Below are 18,685 nucleotides of genomic sequence, written 5' to 3'. Positions count from 1 at the left end.
GCACAAAACGTGGGACCACCGCCCAACCCGCGGCCACAGCCCGCACCCCGGGGCACGCAGCGCGGACATTAACATGGCCACGCAGCCACCGCCCCTCCGGGCCCGTCCCGGCCCCATCCCGCCGCGTCCCCGCAGGAACCCGCAGCCCCGCCCCGCAGCCGCATCCCTCGGGGCGGAGCTGGGGGGCGGCTCCGCTGTCTGCGGTGCGGGTTGGGCGGCGGGGCCGTCAGTCAGAGCGCAGAGCCGTACCGCGCCGGGCGGCCCGGAAGGTGCGGGCGGTGGTTCGGGCTCGTGTCGGTGGCTGTCAGCGTTCGGAGGACGGAGCCGCGGTGTTGAGGTGGGTGCGCAGGGCCGGAGGCACGGGGACAACGGCGGGGCGGCAGCACGGAGGGGAGGTGTGCAAGTAACGCCGCGTGTGTCCGCCGCTCCATTGGGAAGCCGGCTGCCCCGCTTTTCCGGCCGCCCGACGGGCTCCGAGTCGCGGTGCGGGACAGCTCGAGCTTCACCGCTGGCATTAACGTGGCTGAGGAGGAAGTGCCGCTGTTGGTGCGGGGCGGTAGGCGTGCCGTGCGGGGAGCCGAGCTTTATGTAATTGGCTCTTGCATCATGGGCTTCAGCGCATTGCCTTTATTAGCAACAGCCGCTCTTAGTAGCGTGGTTCGCGGTGCGTTCCGTTCCGTGCGGGCGGCGTTGTCCGACCGGGCGCGGCTCTCGGCAGCGGTAGGCGGCGGCTGCGGGGACACCGGCTGGTTGGAGGCTGGTCCGAGCGGGGGAAGGCTGGGTTTGTGTAACACGCTGTTTCTGTGGGCTTTGGGAATACAAAAGTCATCATTGTTTCTGTCCCAGCTGGCTCAGGAGGTTGGGACCAGAAAGAAGAAATAGAGTGGGCAGTGGCCTGGGAGAGGTTGGCCGTGAAGGTTTGTCTGGTACTGCTGTTGTGCTCTGGTTGGCTGTTGTTGGAGCGGTCGGTGCCAGCTGTCTTCCCCTTACCTTTGTTTAGGTTGTGCTCTGTGCTGTCAGGAGCTGTCTTTGTCCCAGGAGGGGATGATCTGACGCCGGTTTTGCCATCTGCCCTCCGGGTGGCAGCAGTAAAACTGGGAGCCTGAGCCTGTCCTCCTGGGGCCCCCAGGTGGTTGGAGCTCGCTGCTCTTCCCTTCAGATGGCCATGGTGGTTTACTTTTGTTTTTCAGATGAGATTTCAGTGAAGTCCTTGGGTTGTATCAGTTGGCTTTTTGTTTGGAATAGTTCAAGTTTGTTTTTAGCTTCTGCTGGTTTCTCAGAACAATTCTTCATACAGCTGTCTGCACTGATTTCTTGCCGCTTCTCTTCAGGTGCCCTGCTAACACAGCAGTACTGCAGTAGTACATGGCACCTCTGGGCTAAGTTCTGAAGCACCTAATGCCAGCAGCAGCCTCAAGTGGTTCAGAGCTCCTGGAAAACTAACTGGTTGCTAGTGTGATCTTCTGAGAGTAATTATGTTTGCAGTGCTACAATGTGGTTAGCTTTTTTGAATCCCTGGGGCAATCACTGTTGTGCAGTAAGCATCTAGTTGTGCTTAGCAGCAATTTGTGCTTCCCCAGCTTGAACACCTGGTTTAAAAGAGGAAGCAATAAGATGGACCTCTTTCCTGGAAACAGAATTATCTCAGATGCCCCAGGTTTACTGCAGAGCTCTTCACTGCTTGTTTTAATTGCTTTTTAAATGAGCATTCCTATCTGGAAGTTGTAAAAGTCACTAATAAAGCTGTGGTATAACTTCCTTATTGTCTAAGTGCACGGTGCTGTGACAAACAGTAAAACTTGACTTCAGCTGTGCAGAAATCCTACCTGTGTTAAGACCTGGGAGGTATAAAAAGAGTCGAGCACATAAGCTGGAACAGAATTAGAAAGGTAGTCTGGAGCAAGCTAGCCAAGAAGATCATGGCAAGTTACATAAAGTGTTAATCTGTTTGCTGTTTCGTTCAGTTTTTCAGTAGGATTTGAGTACTTCTGGTTTTGATATTTAGTCTGTAGAGCTGGACTGTAGCAGTCATAAAGTTAGCCATTAATTGCCACTTAGGCTGAAAAACTTAGAGGAATTTGTTTCCTCTGTACCTTGTCACACAAGGCTTTTCGCTGAAAAGTTACGTTTCTTGTAATGTTGAAGCTTCTACTTAGCCTTGCTGTAATGAAAAAAAAAAAAACAACAAAACTCAAACCTGGCAAATAAAAATCAGCTTTTCTGATGAAATAATTGGTAAGAGACAGTCAAATGCTACCTTAAATTCACCGAGGTTGTATTTAAGTAACGGTCATTGTATCACTTCTTAGATGCTTGCGTCCATAGCAGTTTTGAACATTTCTGTGAGCTCTAGGCTTCTTTGTGCTTCTGTATAGAAAACTGCTGTATAGAAAGCATCTTGTGCAACTTGTAAGTTGTATACCTTTATTTATTTATTTATTTTTATTGCAGACTATAAGGACATCCTGCTTGACTGAAAAGTCGCTCCTACTTCTGGAGTGACTTATGATGTCAAGAACTGTATCATCCTGGATCTTAGGCTCGGCAAGGAACAGCTTTGTTTTACAAAGAAGAGGACGTTTGTATTCCGTATGTGTCCCAAACAGACACAAAATAAAATGGAAGCTTGTTTTTTCCAAAACACTTCTCTACCCCTCTGGGACCTGCGGCTTAGACAACACTTTCACCTTGAGAAGAGCATTCAGACACACCTCTACCGAAGAAGAAGAATTCTCTTTCCATTTGTCTCCATCACAAATCAATGATATACTCAGAGGAGGTGAATTATCCCATAAAATACTGGATTCAAGTTGTACGAGTCCTAATTCTGTGTTGAAGTTTGAAAGTAACCAGCTGGCGTCCAATGCTCCTATCGAAGACCGCAGGAGTGCAGCCACTTGCTTGCAGACCAGGGGGATGATGTTTGGTGTCTTTGATGGCCATGCCGGTTCTGCTTGTGCTCAGGCAGTAAGTGAGAGGCTGCTTCATTATATAGCAGTTTCTCTCATGTCTCGACAAACTCTGGAAGAGATGGAGCTTGCTGTGGAGTGCATGAAACCAGTTACTCCTATTCTGCAGTTGCACAAGCATCCAAATGATGTAGAGGAACGAGAAATGACTGCACAGTATTTTGAAAGCCTGCGAGTTTACTGGCAGCATTTACTGGACCTAGACATTGAGCCAGGATTTAGTTTGGAAGAAGCCATGATAAGTGCATTCAAAAGGTTGGACTCGGACATATCACTGGAAGTTCAGGCTCCCCAAGAAAATGAACTGGTGAGAAACACTGCCCTTCAGGTGGCTTTTTCTGGTGCAACGGCATGTGTAGCTCACATTGATGGTGTTCACCTGCATGTTGCAAATGCTGGTGATTGCAGAGCAATTTTAGGGGTTCATGAAGAAGATGGAACTTGGTCTACTCTGCCTCTAACACGAGACCACAATGCCTATGATGAATCTGAAATCAGAAGATTAAAGAGAGAACATCCTAGATCTGAGGAGAAAACGCTATTTGTGAATGACAGATTGCTGGGGATTCTCATGCCCTCCAGAGCTTTTGGAGATGTGCAACTAAAATGGAGTAAAGAATTGCAACACAGTGTTCTCGAAAGTAGCTGTGATGTTGGAGCTTTAAATATTTATCAGTATGTTCCTCCTAACTACTACACACCCCCATATTTAACAGCGGAGCCTGAAGTCACGTATCACAAACTAAGAGGGAAGGATAAGTTTCTTGTTATTGCTTCAGATGGACTATGGGAGATGCTCAGTAACGAACAGGTTGTAAAACTAGTTGCTGGACACCTTACAGAGCTTAATGTGCAGAAACCACAACTGGCTTTTGAGAAACCAGTTAACTTGGGTTATTTGCACAACCTGTTACTTCAGAGGAAAAACAGGGGTATTACCTCACTGGACCAGAACGTAGCGACGCATTTGATACGGCATGCAATTGGGAATAATGAATATGGGGAGATAGACCAAGAGAAACTTGCTGCAATGCTGACTCTGCCTGAAGACCTTGCGAGAATGTACAGAGATGATATCACAATTACTGTAGTGTATTTTAATTCAGAAGCAATTGAAAATTATTACCGAAACAACAAATAGAGACTGCACTGCTGCTATTCTGTACTGCTAGCCAACTTCGACATTGAAACCATCACTGTTTTTCCTTGATAGTCAAGATGTTACCAGTGTTAGAAACCTTTTTGTTACTAGTTATGAAAAGAAGTCTTCTGCAAGTGAATTTGTTGACATTGAATTTGTTCCCTGGATTTCCAGGTTTGTACACTCTGAAGATAAATATTCTGATGTAAGTTCACTGTGATGCAGCTGAACTAAAGATTGCTGACTCAGTTCTGATTCCATGGGAACTGCTGGTAAAATTTTACAAACGAACAAAGGAGACAAATTTGAGTTAGGCTGTTTAAACTTAATAGGCAGGTGGGTAATACCTGTAGCTGCGTGGAGCATAGGGAAGTCCTACTGTTATAGAAAATGAGGAGCATTCTCCTGAGGCACTGTAACTGAATTCAATAAACTACCAAACCTTTATTTGATGTGGCAGTGTCAGGTAACTCACCTTGTGTATATAAAGAATTGTTAAGGGAGTTGAATCAGGCAGCCCTGAGACTGCTGGATGCTTTTTCCTACTGTTTTTCTAAGCTAAGAAACAAAACTGTATTTTCTTCGACAGTGACATAAGCACATTCTCTTTAACTGTGGATTTGTATGACAACATGCGGCTCAAATGCGCACAAGGGACTCAGTGGTCCCCTGCTCAGGAATTTAGATTTGAAATTCAAGCATTCATTCATCTATTGCTTAGAGAATAAATACTTTGTATTAAGTAGAGATCTATGAAATGCTGCATATGAGATCCAACTGTAGTTTAAGTGAGGTTTGACAGATTCAGAAGAAAAAAAATGTGCATCTAAAGGTGAATGCAACAGAACGCACAACACCTCTGTCTTCAGATTTGACTTGGAATACAGAAGTGCTGTTATTTCACAAAAATGTTTAATCTCTTTAATTTTGCCTTTGAACACCAACTTGTTATTATAACTACAGATATTTTCTTTAGTGAATGTATGTTCTAGTCTCTGAATGTATACTTCTGTGCATTTTAAAACAGTTTAATACTGTTTTCTAGGGTGGTTATCCAAAGCTTACAAACAAACTGCTTAAATGTCATGTATGGTGTTCTCCTGTGGCTCTTTTCCTTGTTTATGCACATTAGGAGCTGTTGGCAGCAAAAATGTGTACTGGGAGTGTAGGGCTACTCACTGCTGTTCTACTGTGTGAGAACCTGGGTGGATATGGAGTATGCAATTTTTTTTTAATTTCACTTAATGCATTATCCTTCTGCACTTTTACAGGTGAAAAAGTACTTCAGTTTTCACTTTCACTTTTTGAGTGAAGTTTTAAGCAGATGAGATCTTATGCACAAACTCAGACTAGCTGTGGGTTTGGAGGTTTCCATATACTTCTCTTCTCCATGTAAAACTTATCAATGCTTGCTTTTTTTTTTTTTTTTTTTTTTTTTTTTTTGCATCTAATTCATCTGTTCTTAAAATAGTTTTTAGTTTCTTATTAAATGTTTGTACTTTGACCATGTGTAACTGGATGTGATTCAGTATTACAATTGCAAACACTGAGTGCTGACTTAACAAAAAGATACTTTTGCTCCAGAAAAGGTTTCTTGTTGTAGTGCATACTGGTGTATGTGTAGCAGTTCAGCCGGTGGGCAAGTAGTTATGTTTTTTGAATGAAGTCTGGCTTTAAGTGAGCTGTTCCTTTTGCTCTGAAAATACCTTGTCATTATTTACATGCTTCATTGGTTTGATTTTTTAGATGTAAGGCATGTGTTACTAGACTACCTCTTAATGAAGAAATTACTTAACAGTGTGGTTAGAGGAACAAAGGGCCTAAACCAAACTACATTAGAGCTGGTATCAAGTGATACAATTGTTATGAAGGTTATCTAGAAAGCTTGTGATGTACAGAAAGGCACCCAGTACAAGGGACACAAAAATAGGCTGTTCTGTTCTTTTTCTCAAGAGGAGCCAGAGGTGAAATCTGCTTTGTCCTTGGAAAGAGTCATCATAGCACTCTATCATATGTTACTCATAAATATGCTCATATACAGGTTGCTGTAATTGCAGCTGCTAGTCAGTAATGATTGTTCTAGGGAATCCATTTCACAGTAAGATGAGTACTACTTCTAATTTCCCATTAGCTTTGCTCAGTTTAACACACAACATTATAATTATCCTAGAGTGGAAAAAGATAATGTTAAACCCCAGTTAGTTTGTTTTGTTTAAAAAGCAAATTGTAGACTGAACCGTATGTTCCCTGGAATTTATTGCAGGCTGATGGCAACAACATTTCCTGACATGTAAAGAAAATAATTATCAGTTTGAATTGGATCACAGATATCTTCATTTCTAGGTGCAACTAATAGGTATTAATAAATATTGTATTTTATGACTTGGAGGATCAGCGTTTAAATCTAACAACTTAATGCCTTAATGTACTTGTGCAAGCACTCTGATGTGAGAACTTGCAGGCATATTTAGGTGCAAGTCCTGCAGTATCCATTGTGTTTGGAGAGCATTTTTCTTTAAATACTGGGACCGTTTAAAGAAGCAGTGGTCAAAGACATTCAACTAAATTGTGTTTCTCAAAATCTGGTGTCTCGGTGGGTGTTCTGCCATGTAGGTAACACACCTGAGATTAAGTGTGGATGTGAATACTAACAGAAATATTTTTCCCTGGTATTTAAGCCTTGAGTTAAAGTACAATTTTGCCACTTTGTTTTTTTCTTCAAAACCCTTATTCCATGTTCCTGAATGATTATGGTTATTAGTATACAAGTGTTCAGGCCTTCATAATGTATTTGATTTTTTTGTTTTGTTTTGTAACTTCTCTGCCAATTGGGGAAAATCACTGTTTTTGTAAATAAAAATATTTATGCCACGCTTTAAGTTTAAAGTGATTTTTTTATAAATGGGTGGGAGATTTAATGTTGTGGTTACTTTATCAGAATCTGGCATTCTTTCTGCTGAATGCTCACATGAAAATACACTAGTGCATCCTGTGCAGAGATGGTAAATACCCGAGCTCAGATAAAAAATAAATAGTTTGAATAGGCTCTGTTAGTTTCCTTAGAAGTTTGTATCTATGCTGTGCTGTCACAATGTAATTAATTGTCAGTATGTGATGACATCTTGGTACCGTGAAGGTTCCAATAAATTAACCAGTCAGCAGAGGGAGCACGTGCTCCCTGACCAGAATAGCCTATTTGTGCTTTGGTAGATTTCACAATCTATGCAAAAATATTACATCCTATAGAGGCTCACATAAGCATTGTTCACTTGTGGTTAAAAATCACTTCAGCATTGGCACTCTGTGTGCTGTAACAGATCACAGGTATGACATCTACAGAAACACTGCTGAAGTTGAATTCCAGCAGACTGGTGAGAGTTCATGTACTTAGTCTTTGAGGTTTAACCTTGTTTCCATTCGTTTTGTCTTGCCTTTTTGCAGGATGAAAATAAAATAAGGGCAAGATTAACTATTTAAACTTTGACTGTATGTGTTTATACGTGTGTGTGTGTGTATATACACATATTTGGTATTTTAGTCAAACAAAGGCTCTATTTGGCATTAATATTCTACTGAGATGAGCTGAAAGCAGAACTATTAACATCTTACTGTTTTGTTGGTATCCATCACGCTGTTGTTGTTTGCTGTTTCTATGCAATCTTTGTTACTGTAATGCCTTAGCAGAGAAAGCAGAAAAGTATCCAACGGATGTGTTGGTGTTAAGGCTACAAACCATGGTTTGACATGAACAAGAAGTATTTTTTCTTTGTGTTTGCTGCTGAGAAGTTAATGTCTAAATAAGCACAATTGTCATATGAAACACTTTATATTTTACTAAATCTTTGTTTATCTTGGAGGGCTGGTTCAAGCTGATACTGTCAGATCTCTCCAGTTATCAGCTAGATAAGAGAGGGTCTTATTGCATTAGTTAGCTGCTGTTCAGCAACTTTATGGCCCCTTGGCCCCTGCCAGATCTCTGTGCTAACAAATATCTGGGCATCTGCTTGAATCTGGCTTCTTTGAGCCTGTAATGTTGGAGGCCCTCATAATGGGTCAGAATTTTTATTTATTTATTTACCTTGTAGTTATTTTCTGAATTAGAAAGAATGGGGGGTGTGGGCAGAGCAGGAATGTCAGTGAGCAAGGCTAAAGTGCTGGAAACACAGGCAGCAAACGAGAGAGCAAACAGAGTGAGCTAGTTAGCTCAGACTGACTTCTCTCACACCAGCCAAAAGATGCTTGCTGCAGAAACACATTGCTGGCATCAGAAACCACTAACTGTCAGCTGAGGAGGAGGTAAGCTCTGACAACATAACCTTTGGTATTCTCTATTCTATTTCTTTTCATTGTGTTCCACTTTATGCTCTCTGAAATAGCTCTTGTTGCTGTGGAGTAGCTCTTAGATCACCACTTCATGCTCTGCAGTTTGGAGGTGTTTTTATTTAACAAAAAGGATTTCAATTTGATTGCTTTAACTGAATAAGTTTTTAATTACCAACCAGTAGAACCAAGGTTGGCCAGAAGATGTCAGTTGAGTTTTGCAGGAGAGCTGTGTTGTTCTAATGACTTCAGTGTGTTTTTACTTTAAGGTATGTGTCCCTAAGAAATGAATTTCAGGTGCTGCTGATAACAAAACAAAACCCCCTCAGAACTGGGTAATCTAAGCAAGGGTTTGATTAACTTCAGTTATTGGTTGGTGTTTGTTTGTTTGTTTTCTACCAAAGTTGGCTTGCTCAAGTAACCAAAGTGATTAAGCTTCAGAGAAAACTATTTCCTTGTCTTGGCGCTGCTAGATGCAAGTGAAACCTCTTTCCTGAAGTCTTCAATTGCAGAAGAAAGAAAAATTGCTTCCTAAGCTGAGGAACTGTTTGCTGAGCTGTTACCTGTCTGCCTGGCTCCTGCTGTCACCGAGCTTAAATGCTGCAGATGGTCACGTGGCTATGGTATGATTTAGGATGTTAGCTATTGTAAGGAATTCTGTTTTGAAAATTAAAGAGAATTGAGGAGGTTTGCTTCTTTGAGTTTATGGGGGTCTACTCTCAAATCTTGGTGTCTTGGTTTTCAGGGAGACATTTGGATCTTTCAGTTCAACCTCAGTGTCAGCTGGAATTCTGTGAAAAAAATGAAGGCTTGGGGAATAGATAGGTGTTACATTAAATATTATCTGCATTTCTTTCTTCTGGACATATGTACCTGCGCTGGATGCTGCTGTAACTACTGAAGTTTGCATCTCTTTTGTTTTCTTGCTGTTGCTCTCTCCACCCCCAACCTTTGCTTTCTCTTCATTACTCCACAGTTATTATTTCCATTTCTTGTTCTGCACAAATACTTCAAGAAAAATGGGCAACACTGCTTTCTCTTAAACCAACATAAAGGGCAATGTGTCTTTCCTCCACTCACAGCAGGGGAGGGAATTCTAAGTTGTGCTTTCAGCCTGGTGCATGCTGAAGTGATGCTGCAAGGAGCAAAATAAAAGCTCTTTCAACTGTTCGGCTGCTTTACAGCAATGCAATGTAGTACAGCAAGTATCAAAGATCTGAAGTACTCAGTGATACAGGTAGTTGCTTTGTCCTCTGTGTCATCACAGGTAGGAAATGGACTGTCCTTGCATGCTTATTTTACCTTCTGTTTAATACCAAACTTCAGTCTGAGATTGGTTTGAGCCCGTTTCTCATCACTTACCATGGAAGTAAAGTAATTCAGACAATATTGGCAACTCAACTGAAAGATTAAAATGATGAGTGGAACTGGAGCAGAACAAGGCTGCTGCTGTGTTTGGGTTGGAGCTGATCCTCTCTGGAATAGCTCTATTCTTAGACTTGGGTCAGATTCTGATCTCAAAACCATTTGATTTATTTGCTAATTAAAGCATTCGTGTGCTTTTTTTTTTTTTTTTTTTTTTTTTTTCCTATTAAAAATGAAATCATTTCCAGAGGATGTACACTGAGATTAAAATCTGGTAGTGTTGGGGCTTATGCTGCAACTTATTAATTTTAAAAAAATAAAATTGAGTTAACTATTCTTCTGGCAAGCTTATGTTAAACACATAAAAGCTATGCATTCATCCCTAACTGATGTTTTCATGCATTGAAGAAACTATTTGCCAAGGGTTTTTCTTGGTCTTTTGGGAATTCTGGTGTAAATTCTCATTTTAAATTAAAGATATTTTCAGTTTTTACTTAACTATGGAAATATATTTGAGTGTATTTCTCGAAGACCCTGATGATGCCTAACACTTCAGAAAAGATTATTTTTATTGTGACTTTGTTTAAAGTAAGTCTTGTGTCTTTAAAATACTTGGCTATGGATTGTATGGTAATGAATTGTACTAGTCAATGTTCTGAAAGTTTCTTTTGTGACATTACACAGAAGAGAGCAGAGGATCTCTGTGAAAACTGCAAAAACAATGCCATATATCTCCCCTTTTCCAACTGTTTAAAAAAGGAAGAAGTACGGAGTTAAATTACATTTTAACTTCTGTGTGTGGTTTTCCAGTCACATGACACAGAAGTAGGTGTCCTCAATTATCAGCATTTCCTTTTCTGGAGTCCTAGTTAATTTTTAATTTTTTTTTTTTTTTTTTCCATTCAGGCTTTTAGAGGCATTCTATTGTTGTTTCCAGTGAATGCTGGTAATAAATATTTCTACATTATTCTCCTGCCAACTCATCTTTTTTTCATTGTGCTGATGAAAACAATCTCCTCTGAAATGTCTTTTGCTCAAAAAGTTCAAGAACCTCACAGACACAATAGGCTCCATTTCAGCTTAGTGTGAAGATTTTTTTTCTATTGTTTTGCTAAAAATTTTTGAAGAAACTAGAAATTGTAAAGCTCTGTTTAACTGAAGTGGTAGGGAGAAGCCTCATATATATATATAGCAGCAAGTGAACCTTTATTTTAGTCATTTCAAGATGCTAATATTGTACTAAAAACACATACAGCTATCCCTGTGTAAGATAATAATAATAATAATAAAATAAAAATAACTTCCTGTCATGAAGTGGAAAATGCACCGTTGTTCTTTCTCTTGATCACATGGTAGTTTACTGCCATAAGATTCTGGGATATAGTCCAGAGTCAATTGACCTCTCCTTGAAACACTTGGAATGGGTAAGAGTCTGAAACTCCCATATGCGTGAATTCTATTTGCAGAGATGCAGCTGTAGATGTGCATGCCCATGACTTGAGGGATTATAGATTTTTATTCAAATGGTGATGTAAGAGTATTTCAACTATTAGCTGATAGAGTGTATTTATATCATTGGGCAGTTTTTGAACTTTTTTTAGCTGTAATGGTTTGGATCAATAATCTATTGATAGCTTATTCAAGATGAAAGTTTCTATTCATCCTTACCAAACAAGGTATTTCCATCATTCATTATTATGTGCAGCTTCCATTTCAACTCCAAACTCATGAATCATAAATGAACATGAAGTATTAATTTCTCTCTTTCAGCACTACCTTTATCTAATATTTTGCTGACAGGGCTCATTGTAACTTATTTTGGTGCACAATCAGGCCTTGTTTTATGAACAGAATTCATTGTTGGGAAGGATTCCATAAATAGTACTTAGGGGGAACCAAATTGAGAAGTACTACTTCATCAGCATTTTTTGCTGGGAAAATCTGACCTAATGCACAGGAGTTTTGACCTGATGAAATGCAAGCAAATTTCAAAATTAGTTCTAAAAAGGTTATGCTCTGAATGGACTGCTAGTATGTTACTGTTAAGGGTGACAGAAAGAGATTGAAGGTAGTATATATTAGAATAGGAGGAGAAAATATGACATTGATACTACTGAAAAAGTCTGTTGTCTTCTGGTATTTTGAGTTGTCTTCTTCAGGTGAGGCTTGCAGAAAATCAAAATACTGTTACAAAATATCTCTGCTTATCTTCCTCATATGTTAGAGGCAGAGCTGTCTCCTCTAGCAGTGCTAGGTACTGAAGTGGTAAAGCAAATTTATGGAGAAGAGATTCTATTTCAGCGTCTCAAGGAGGATTACTAATGGAAAATACATTAATCCTCTAAACTATCTAGTCTCGTGGAAGACTAAAGGCTTATTGCATCAGCCTAGAAATATGTCCTCTGGGGACAATGTGCAGATCTATGCACAAGTTCTGTGTTGAGTGTGTCTGGCACATAGTACCTTCTACAAGTTGAAAGTCTGGTGCTAGGGCACGCATGAACCCTAAATCTTCCCATACTGGGTGGCTTCAAAAATAGCTGGATACCAAATTAAGTCAGGATATTATTTCATGATAATAAAACTAATTCATTTCTTTATGTTCTATTTCTGTAATGAGAAACAAAGTATACTGACTATGCAGAGAAAGACCCTGTTATCTTGATACACAGCGAGGATCTGTAGGCTACTTTTCTATGTACATTTGCTATTTAAGGATAATATCATCTCACTGTTTCTGCTGTATTCTTAGGATATCTTCACTTCAGTTTTCTTACTGCATATGGAAAGCAAGACATCCATTGACTTTAGAATGAAGGGTTTACAGGTGAAACTCATTTTCTTTACAACATGCATTTTAAATGATTATATTTAAATCAGGGTCCTGTGAATATGGAAAGGTAAGATATGCAGGCATGGGATGTGGGCTTTGAGCAACAGCAGACTGCCAGTATAGTTTTAGTAATAAAAAGTAGAAAAAATGAGACTCAGAGTGTGCAGTCCAATGTAGAGATACCTGAGCAAGTCCAGAGCTAGACAGCGCTCATTCAGCAGTTTGCCATATCAATTGGCTCCACTAAAAGACAAACATTTTCTTGGCTAGTTGACCACAGTTGAGCCATGTCTTGAATCTGTGTGTGCATCATTTTCTCTACCTGCTAAGTTTTAGATACATTTCTCTGGAGCAACTATCTATAGCACAGTATTGCTGTTGTGGATGGGACAATAATGGGACAATAACGTGAAGTGGTGGTCTGGATGAAAGCCAGATACTGGACATAAAGACGAGGCTAAATCTTAACTCACAGTGTGTGCAGTCTCTGTGAGGCATTACATATAAGAGATAATTTTAAGAAGCCTTCTTATTTCCTAGTATGCAAGAAAAGTAACTAAAAATACAACTAGGAAGTCACTTTCTTATTCTGCTTAATCTTAATTAAAAAGATGTGCATTAATTCTTTTTTTTTTTTTCTTATGCTTATTTCAGTTGTTAATACACACAACTTCTAAGTGATGTCATCCTTTCCTCCTGATTTTTTTTTGACACTAATATTTCAAAACTATCTTTTTCACTTCCCCATTTACAGGAAACTTCTGACATAAGAATATTTCCTTGACGGTAAAATTATAAGGGCTGCTCTGTTGGCCCATGAAATTAGAGGCAGATGTTGGTGGTACTGCAGTAGAGGTTGAACCTTACCCCCAGTATCCTATTACATGGTGTTGCTGTGTGACAGATGGCAGGATAGGGGCACTGAGAAACTGGCATTCAACATGGAAGTATTTATGAAGCAAAGGTGTGTCATTGAATTCCTCCATGCAGAAAAAATTACACCCATTAACATTCATGGATGCTTGCTGAATGTTTGCAGAGACCTAACAGTGAATGTGAGCACACTCAGTCAGTGGGTGGTGCATTTCAGCTGTGGTAGCAGTGACAGTGGGGTCACCTCCACTGGTGCAGATTTTTCTGAGCACATCGTACAGGCTCTTGTTCAGTACTGGTGAAATGCACTGTTGATTGCTGCGGATACGTTGAAAAACACTTGAGAATTTTCTCTATCAGTCTTTTTGTGCTCTTTGTATCCGTTGTAATTTTGGAAATAAATTGAAAGAAATGCCCCCTATTTCTGAGTGACCTATATAGATCCATTACAAGATATGACGTAGTGCATTTAGAGTCACAGTAAGGGAGACCAAGGATCAAAGATCTCTGTATCCTCCTCTTATTACAATTTTCAATTCCTTCTTCAAAAACTCAAAGCAAAAGAAACAAACTAAAAAAAAAAGCATGGTCACTGTCCGTAATTGAAGTTGCCAATTGCTGTATCATCACTAAGTAGTTCTATGTATAGATGTTGACCTGCCTTATTAGTCATCAGCAGCCAATACTGCAATCTGACTCATACCAGATTTAATTGGATACTGATGGATGAGTGAATTGTTTCAGATAAAATAAGGAATTACTTTAAAGTGTTATGGTATTAAACCAGGCTCATTTGCTTCCTGAAAATATCTTTTTAAAATGTCTGACACTGTTTGTTTGTGGTGGTAGTTTCCCAATATACTGTAAAAATGTGTCCTTAGGAGTTGGCTGACCCCATGTGTACTGGATTTCAATCCATACCAAAACGACTGGTGTACATCAGATGTACCCAGGCTAGGTCAGTGAACCCAAACTCAAGTTATTTGTTAACCCTCTCTGGTCATACCATTGTTAATGCAGACAAGCTTCAGGGCAAATTTTAGGAAGCTGTTGTATTTTATAGCCTTAGGTCTTTTAAAGGCCATGATTCATAACCTTTATTCATTAATGGGCATCTGATTCATGGCTGATTATAGTGGAAATAGATTTATTTTTTTTTTTAATATTACAGTATAATTGTTCATACTGCTTTATAAAGGCTGTGCAATTATTTCTATTATTTATGTCTATTTAGAGGATTTATAGCTTGTCGGTAAAACCTATCACCTGCCAAGAAAGAGTGAGGAACAGTTTCTATTTGAAAGTGATTTAAAGTGGTCATTTTTTATTTATGAAAAGGTTGGGTTTTTTGTTTGTTTTTGTTTGAAGTTTCAAAGCATGTATGATATTTTCAGTAGTGTGTAGAACATGAACTTTCACAAAAATTAAAAAGAAATTATGTTGGCTTGGCTAAACTGAAATGTTTCATAGCCACGTATTTCATAGTCTCCCAGTCACACTCAGACTTTCTAGGGTAAAAATATCAATGTTTGGTGGTAATTATCAAAATACTGCAGGGAAATAAACCCTGCAACTCATTTCTATTCTCTGGAAAGGAATGAAAAACTGTAATTTTCCATGAAAAGGCTACTCTGTGCATCCACCAGCTCTGTTTGAATTTAAATGGCTTATCTAGGAACAGTTCAGATGGAATAGATAATTATTTAGGTATGCAGGCTACGTATTTTGATATTAAGTGATCTTCATGCATTTCTACCAGCAAAATGTTGAATATTGTTATTTGAACACAGCTTCCTGCCTCTCTGCTAGTTAAAGTCAGGTGTTTAGACTCCTTCATTGTTGGCTGTGAATGGCAAGGAGCCCTTCTTCACAGGTCTTAAACTTGTAATTCCACTAAGCTGTATACATTATTCCTCTTGCAGTGCCCTGCCTTTTTTCCAAGTCCAAACATTCCTTGAACACTTCCAGGGTCGGTGACTCCACCACCTCCATGGGCAGCCCGTTCCACTGCCTGACCAGTCTTTCAGAGAAGCAGTATTTCCTAATGTCCAGCCTGAACCTCCCCTGGTGCAGCTTGAAGCCATTCCTTCTAGTCCTGATGTAACTGTTGAATGTTTTCTTATGTCTTCACTCTGTCTGCATTCTGAACTTGGCTCTCCCACATTTCTTGCTGACTGAGTGCCCATCAGTGCACTCCTTCACATCCTGCTACTGTTTCCATGACCTCAGCTCCAGTAGTATTTGTGATCCATCATTTGCTGTCAGTCCCCATCTCCCTTCATTATTTTCAGTGTTAGGTTTCCTGTGCTACTTTCACCTTTTTCTCTTATCATTCAGTTTCCAGGCTTGCCTGGAGTGTCAGCTAGAGCGCTGGTATATGGAGTGTTTCCAGAGAAAATGATGTTGTTATGGTGGCTAACCTTGCTGCTGCTGCTGCTCTCTTTCTACTTCTTCAACTAAAATTAATTCTATCCAGAATCTTAATTACCTGCTCACCATCTTCAACTCATTTCAGAACAGTTTTGCTTGTTGTCAGCTCTATTTCTCTTCCTGTGCAGACTCTGTTCAAGCTTTACTGGGAAGTTTTCAAAACATAACACACTCTCCCTTTCCTTTCAACATTAAAATGACAGATTGTTTATACTTTATTTATTTATTTATTTATTGAGGAGATGGTCTTCATGGAAGGTACTTAGTAACTGTTACAGAACAGCTGTTTAATACCACAACACGTGTGATATGGCCAAGTTTTTCATTCCACTTTATTTTTTCCCCCAGTGTTGACTTTCAGATTGTAAATTCATGTTAAATGTGTTTAGAATCTTTAATCCTCCCTCAGCAGTGTAACAAATGGGAAACCAGTGGGAATGTTATGCTTCATAAATGCTTGGGAACTGCAAGTGCTGATTTCAGCAAAAAGTAGCACTAACGAAGTACTTACAGTCTTCAAGCAACATGCCAGCTACATTGTAATGCATTTAGTATAGGCTGGCAAAGGGGGAAGACTGAATCTTTTTATTTTGTAACAGCATCACAGCCTATAACTGGAGACTGATTCAGACTGAATAGCGAGGAGGCAGCGCAATCATCCCTAGAAGAACATGCTCATTTCATCTCACCTTGGAGAGAAAATTTATACTGATGTCATAGCTAGATTTGAAACCTACATCATGTGTAATGTAAGTTTGCATCATTCCTTATTGTAAGCGTGCTCATTTCAAATCCCTTTATGTTTGTCTTATCTTACGTTTGTTGTGAGGCCTCTTTGTCTTAGCAACTGCATAGTGAATGTTTTTCTTATTTATTTATTTTCTTTCAGTGCTATTGCAAATCTTGTGGAATAGCCTGAAAATTGCAGGAGTCCAACATGCTGCTGGGAGACCTGAGCTGACTGACGGTATCAGATTCTGAATGTTCTCTGGTGCTGTCTCACGATTAAAGAAAGTATCTTTTCAGGATGCTTTTGTTCAGAATAAGAAAATAATAAAGGGAAATCTGATACTGAGTATTTTTAATGCAATTTGTTCCAGAGTGGTTTGTTAAGCTTTCAGTTGCTCTTTGGTGAGCAATAATTCCTAGTTCTTCCATACCATATCTATTTCAAAGACAGCAACAACTGAATAAGGTGTTAGCAACTTTGCAAAAGTTTCTGTGTATTCTGGACTAATGGAGTGTGTGCCAATGGTACTCAAAGAAATGGCAAGAACAGATTTTCTCTGCCCTGCCTGTCCTAGAGCAGAAAGCTCTTCCTGTAATTTCAAAGGAATGATTCTTAGAAATGAGTTCTTAGTTGCAACAGCTGCAGGGAGTAGTTGGAAACAAGATGTTAAAACCTGGAATTTTCATGGGGATAGTGAATCCATTATAATATATGCTGTATTTTCTTATCTGTTTTTGTTCAAGGGCAAGTTTAGTTGAATTAAATAGAAACTAATGTAAACTTCAAGAAAACTGAGAAGTCCAAACCAAATGAGTCTTTCATATACCTATGTGATTCCAATCTCACTTTTCAAATATAAAATCTTCTGATAGTACTGAGTCTGTGAAGAAGGCTTCAGCTAACTGGGCAGAGTCTGCCTGTGTCAGGTAAGGATTGGTAGTCTCCAACATTATGGCTGGTAATTCCATTAGATCTTTCTTAATCTTCCATCTCTGATATTCAATCCCAGATGCCTGAAAATCTGGGACAAAATTTCTGTAAATTCTGTTATTTTCTTTACTACTCTGGTGACTCAGTTTTTATCTCACACTATCTTCTGTTCTTCAGGATTTGTTGTTTCTTACCCTTCATTTTTCTTTCCAATGATTATCATTCAAGTTTCTTAGAAAAAGGTTCATTCACTATGAAGGAATGATTGTAGTTATAAAAGCACAAAACATTCTAGGAACAAGAATGTATTCTTCCTTTCTGCAGCTCCCCTTAAGCAAAAGACAGATCCTGAGCAGCCACTTGGCATATTTGGATTTTATATTTTCTTCCAAATATATATTGGAAACAGAATAGTTGACATAAATAGAAGAAGGAATGGTGTCAATTGTGGGTAGAATTCATTCTCTCTTGGGGATGTTAATCAGAGGCAGGAAAGATAACACCTGGGAATAAATGCATCTTCACAGATTTCTGTTTTAGGAAAACAAACAGGTTGCTTTGCCAATAGCTCACAGCTCGCATCTCAAGGACAAGAGAAATTGTTTGAAATATGATGCTGAGCATTGTCTGTTTACGGTAAAATACAGCTGTTCCCAAAATCAGGCTGTGAAATATACCATTAAAAACTGGAGGTGAGTGGAGCAGAGGTATTGCGTTCAGAGTTGCTTGTCTTTAAGAAAAGGTGGAAATGTTTTGTTCTTACATCTGTTGTTATGAGTAGGTGAAGCATCACCTGCAGGACCTCTTGACTTCCAATATGGGAAAATAAAGAAGGAGCTTTCATGAGGACCAAGCATTTTACAGATATTGTCCTATGGTCTCTATAATTAATAGTTAATGCCTTTTTAAAAATAAGTCTAAATTACAAGGTGATTTCAGATGAGAACTATGAGTTGTCTATTGTTTGCATACTGACATCATCCTTTTTTGGAGCTATTTGGGGCTTATTCCAAATGAAGAGAATTCAGAATCATTCACTTCTACCTGGCAACCTGCTGAGTCTTGCCTGACTCAGCCTGAATAGTGTAATCACA

General features: G+C 39.5%; 1 protein-coding gene and 1 long non-coding RNA gene across 6 annotated transcripts; both read left to right on the top strand.

The window, feature by feature from the left end:
* Positions 1-228: 228 nt before the first annotated feature.
* Positions 229-6,989, top strand: PDP2 (pyruvate dehydrogenase phosphatase catalytic subunit 2). 3 transcript variants are annotated; one of them, XM_032447072.2, is made up of 2 exons: positions 229-337; positions 2,452-6,989. In XM_032447072.2, the coding sequence occupies exon 2, from the start codon at positions 2,506-2,508 to the stop codon at positions 4,108-4,110; it is 1,605 nt and encodes a 534-aa protein (XP_032302963.2). In that variant the 5' UTR covers positions 229-337; positions 2,452-2,505; the 3' UTR covers positions 4,111-6,989. The 3 variants fall into 3 exon arrangements, with proteins under 3 accessions (XP_032302963.2, XP_085407279.1, XP_085407280.1); XM_085551153.1 differs by lacking the exon at positions 229-337 and adding an exon at positions 638-720; XM_085551154.1 differs by lacking the exon at positions 229-337 and adding an exon at positions 759-781.
* A 1,042-nt stretch (positions 6,990-8,031) lies between these two features.
* LOC107319342 (uncharacterized) lies at positions 8,032-17,021 on the top strand. 3 transcript variants are annotated; one of them, XR_014947557.1, is made up of 3 exons: positions 8,032-8,406; positions 16,531-16,680; positions 16,821-17,021. It is a non-coding gene; the product is annotated as an uncharacterized LOC107319342 (long non-coding RNA). The 3 variants fall into 3 exon arrangements; XR_004308659.2 differs by lacking the exon at positions 8,032-8,406 and adding an exon at positions 8,726-9,053; XR_004308660.2 differs by lacking the exon at positions 8,032-8,406 and adding an exon at positions 9,611-9,697.
* Positions 17,022-18,685: the final 1,664 nt, after the last annotated feature.

This window comes from Coturnix japonica, chromosome 6 (assembly GCF_054131305.1).
Source record: "Coturnix japonica strain WE chromosome 6, WE-NBRP24, whole genome shotgun sequence".
NCBI lineage: Eukaryota > Metazoa > Chordata > Aves > Galliformes > Phasianidae > Coturnix > Coturnix japonica.
This window is presented reverse-complemented; position numbering and strand designations above follow the sequence as displayed.